Raw genomic sequence first — 3,731 nt, forward strand, 5'->3', positions numbered from 1 at the left:
TGTCAAGGCTCTCCACATGACGACACTTTTTTTTTAATTTTCCATCCAATGTCCACTACCCACATTGGAGCCCAACTAAAAACCTCTTGTTAAGGATAAAAGAGTAATTGACACTTCATCACAACCATGAGTTGTTGGTGACAAAATGACACTTACCATTGAACAACCAAACAGACATAAGGATTCTAGCTCATTCCCACTTAGAATTGATGTTCCTTATTTTATTTTTGAGAAGAGGGATCATGTCTTTACCGTGAGAAGACATTAAAAGAACTAGGCAAGTTATAATACAATTAGACAAATCGCCGAAAATTCAACCTTATCATGAAAACCTCACGTCAACAGGTTAATTGGCCTCACAATGACAAGCCCATTACGAAAAGGTCTACTAAATCAGGTGATAATTAGGGTCCTCATCAATAGCGAATAATATGGGTTCTTTGACTATAAATAAGAGAAAGCCAGAGATAAAGACGAAAGAAATAATCTAGAGTTAGTGCATGAGTTCTTGAACTTTGAAGGATATATGCACCAAGAAAAAAAGAATCAACTCTACTAATTGAGGTATGTTGTTTGTGACAATGTGATGTAATTGCAGTTCATTTATGTTAGCTCTAATCCTAGAACCATTGTCTTTATTTATACTATTTTTTCCTATTCTACTTTGAATTTTTTTTCTTGATTCGAAGGTCTATCAGAAATAACATTCTACCTTTGTACATTCGAGGGTTTATCAGGAATAACAGTCTAAATTTAGTGTAATCCCACTAAGTAGGGTCTGGAGAGAGTAAAATGTATGCAAACCTTACTATTACCTTAGAGGTAGAATGTTATTTCTGATAGACCATCGGTTAAACATAAACCGTACAAAGTAGAATAGGGAGAAATAATGTAAATGAAGACATACATTTTAGGATTAGAGCTATAGCATAAATGAATTGCTATTACACCAGATTGTCACAAACAACATACCTCAATTAGTAGGGTTGATTCTTGCCTTCTTGGTCCAAATCTCCTTCAAAGTTCAAAATATCATGCGCTAACTCCAAATTATTCTTTCATTTCTATCTCTGGCTCTATCTTATTTATAGTCGGAGAACCTTTATTATTCGCTTTTGACGCGAGCCCTAATTATCACCTGAATAAGTTGACCTTTTCGTAATGGGCTTCTCATTGCAAGACCCATTAATCTTCCTAAGTTAGCTTTTTCATGATATATCATATAAAAAAGGAACATTTTGATTAATAAAAGATAAATTATACCGAGTCATATATTACAAGTATCAAAATCAAAATTTATTACTAACTCAAATACCAAACGTGCGATATTAGCCTTTGTAATTAGTTTTGAATTACAAAAAGAAGGAGACTTCTAGAGGTGACGAAAGAAATGTGGAAAACAATGGGAAGAGGAAGTTCAGTCGAGGAACTTCTGAGTACTTAACAAATCAGACTTTCGTCGAGAAAGTATCTGTTGATGATGATTCGTCGGAAGAGGATATTGATCCTGATTTCATTATTGTTGAGAAGGAGGAAGAAATTGATCTTGATGTTGTTATCACTACGGAGGAAGATGAGGTGGAGACTGAACCTAATGTTGTTAACGTTACGGAGGAGGAAAAGTTGGAGGAGGATGAAGAGGACGAGGAAAATGAGAGTGATCATGATGTTGTGATTGTTGAGGAGAAGGAGAGTGATCCTGGTGTTGTTATTATTACGGAAAAGGAGGAGGAGCAGTTGGAGAGTAATCCTAATGTTGTTAACGTTACGGAGGAGGAGGTGGAGACTAAACCTGATGTTGTTAACTTTGTGGAAGAGAAGGATGAGGAGAAGGAGAGTGATCATGATGTTGTTTTGGTTACGGAGGATGAGGATGAGGTGGTGGAGAGTGATCCTGATGTTGTTAACGTTGCGGAGGAGGAGGTGGAGACTGAACCTGATGTTGTTAACGTTGCAGAGGAGCAGGAGGAGGAGAGTGATCCGGATGTTGTTATCGTTACGGAGGATGATGAGGTGAAAAATGATCCTGATGTTTTTAATGTTGCGAAGGAGGAGGGGGATGATGAGGTGGAGACTGAACCTGATGTTGTTAACGTCGCGGAGGAGGAGTCGGAGAATGAGAAGGAGGAAAGTGATCTTGATGTTGTTATCATTGAGGAGAAGGCGGCTTCTATGTTGAATGCAACAAATGAGGTTGTTTCTTCTAAGTCAAACATGTGCAGGACAGGGGACAAATCCAAAGAGTCCCCTGTCCTGCACATGTTTGACTTAGAAGAAACAACCTCATCAATTGAATTCAACACAGGAGCCCCGCCTTCTCCTTAATGATAACAACATCAGGAGCACTCTCCTCATCCCCATTATCCTTCTCCTCCTTCGTAACATTAACAACATCAAGTTTAGTCTCCACATCTTCCTCCTCTTTCGCAACGTTAACAACATCAGGATCACTCTCAACGTCCTCCTCATCCTCCTCCATAACAATAACAACATTAGGATCACTCTCTTCCTCCTCATCCACAATGTTAACAACATCAGGCTCAGTCTCCACCTCCTCTTCATCCGCAACGTTAACAACATCATGATCACTCTCCACCAGCTCATCCTCCTCCTCCGTAACCATAACAACATCAGGATCACTCTCTCCCTCCTCATCCTCCTCTACAACGTTAACAACATCAGGTTCAGTATCCACCTCCTCCTCCACAAAGTTAACAACATCAGGATCACTCTCCATCTCCTCATTTTCCTCTTCCATAACGATAACAACATCAGGATCACTCTCCTCTTCTTCATCCTCCTCAACAATAACAACATCAGGATCAGTCTCCTCGTCCTCCTCATCCTTCTCCAACTCTTCCTCCTCCTCCTCCGCAACGTTAACAACATCAAGTTCAGTCTCCACCTCCTCTGCAACGTTAACAACATCAAGTTCACAAGTTCCTGAAATGAACTTCCTCCTCCGAATTATCAGATATTTCCTCACAAGTTCCTGAAATGAACTTCCTCCTCTTGTCACCTCTAGAAGGCTCCGTCATTCTTCTTTTCCTTCCATCCTCTCCAATATTCTCAGTAACTTCATATTCCTCTTCAGACTCCTCGTCATCACTTAGAAGACTTGGACCTTTGTTGTTTTCACCCTCAACAGTAAGTGGAGGAATCCCTAATGGTATATCCACAACGAAAGGCCATTTCTCGTGAGTTCGATCGTCTACCCATGTTTCACACCCACATTCACAAGTTGTGTTTCTCAATTTGGTAATGGGACGCTTACAATTTCGACACAACCATCTTGAAACAGAGCCATCCCCTGAATCCATAAATATGCGCCTGAGTCAAATCGCATAACCATTAGCATACTAAAAATTGATTAGAAAATAATTAAGTTCGCTTTAGACTTTCAAAATGACAAATATTTTGAGAAAGAAGAAGTCGTACTAAAAGAACAGTGTGAAACACTAATGTGACCAAATGTCATGATTCAAACTTAATAACAAAGGATGATAGCATGTATGGTATTGAATCTATTGATAAATTTTGATTTTGATAGTTGTGAAATATGTAACTAACACAAATAAAGTGAAACAATAATGTAATTTTAGTGATTTAATTTCACATTAGAGTTTATTCAACTAGTCAACTAATTTTTTTTATAAATAATTTTTACTTTAAAATATATGATTATGTCATTACATTGGTAAAATAAAAAATGACACATGAATTATTCTCTA

General features: G+C 38.1%; 2 protein-coding genes across 2 annotated transcripts; one reads left to right on the forward strand and one right to left on the reverse strand.

Annotated features, from left to right (window-relative positions):
* The first annotated feature begins 361 nt into the window (after window positions 1–361).
* On the forward strand, window positions 362–2,267 carry LOC107062844 (protein Ycf2-like). The gene is made up of 3 exons (XM_015313980.1): window positions 362–397; window positions 1,366–2,181; window positions 2,223–2,267. Exons 1-3 carry the CDS (start codon window positions 362–364, stop codon window positions 2,265–2,267), a joined length of 897 nt encoding a protein of 298 aa, XP_015169466.1.
* A 29-nt stretch (window positions 2,268–2,296) lies between these two features.
* On the reverse strand, window positions 2,297–3,320 carry LOC107062845 (FK506-binding protein 5-like). The gene is made up of 2 exons (XM_015313981.1): window positions 3,020–3,320; window positions 2,297–2,910 (listed from the first exon to the last, which is right to left on the reverse strand). The coding sequence occupies exons 1-2, from the start codon at window positions 3,318–3,320 to the stop codon at window positions 2,297–2,299; spliced, it is 915 nt and encodes a 304-aa protein (XP_015169467.1).
* Window positions 3,321–3,731: the final 411 nt, after the last annotated feature.

Source organism: Solanum tuberosum, unplaced genomic scaffold (genome assembly GCF_000226075.1).
Source record: "Solanum tuberosum cultivar DM 1-3 516 R44 unplaced genomic scaffold, SolTub_3.0 scf00274, whole genome shotgun sequence".
NCBI classification, from domain to species: Eukaryota; Viridiplantae; Streptophyta; class Magnoliopsida; order Solanales; family Solanaceae; genus Solanum; species Solanum tuberosum.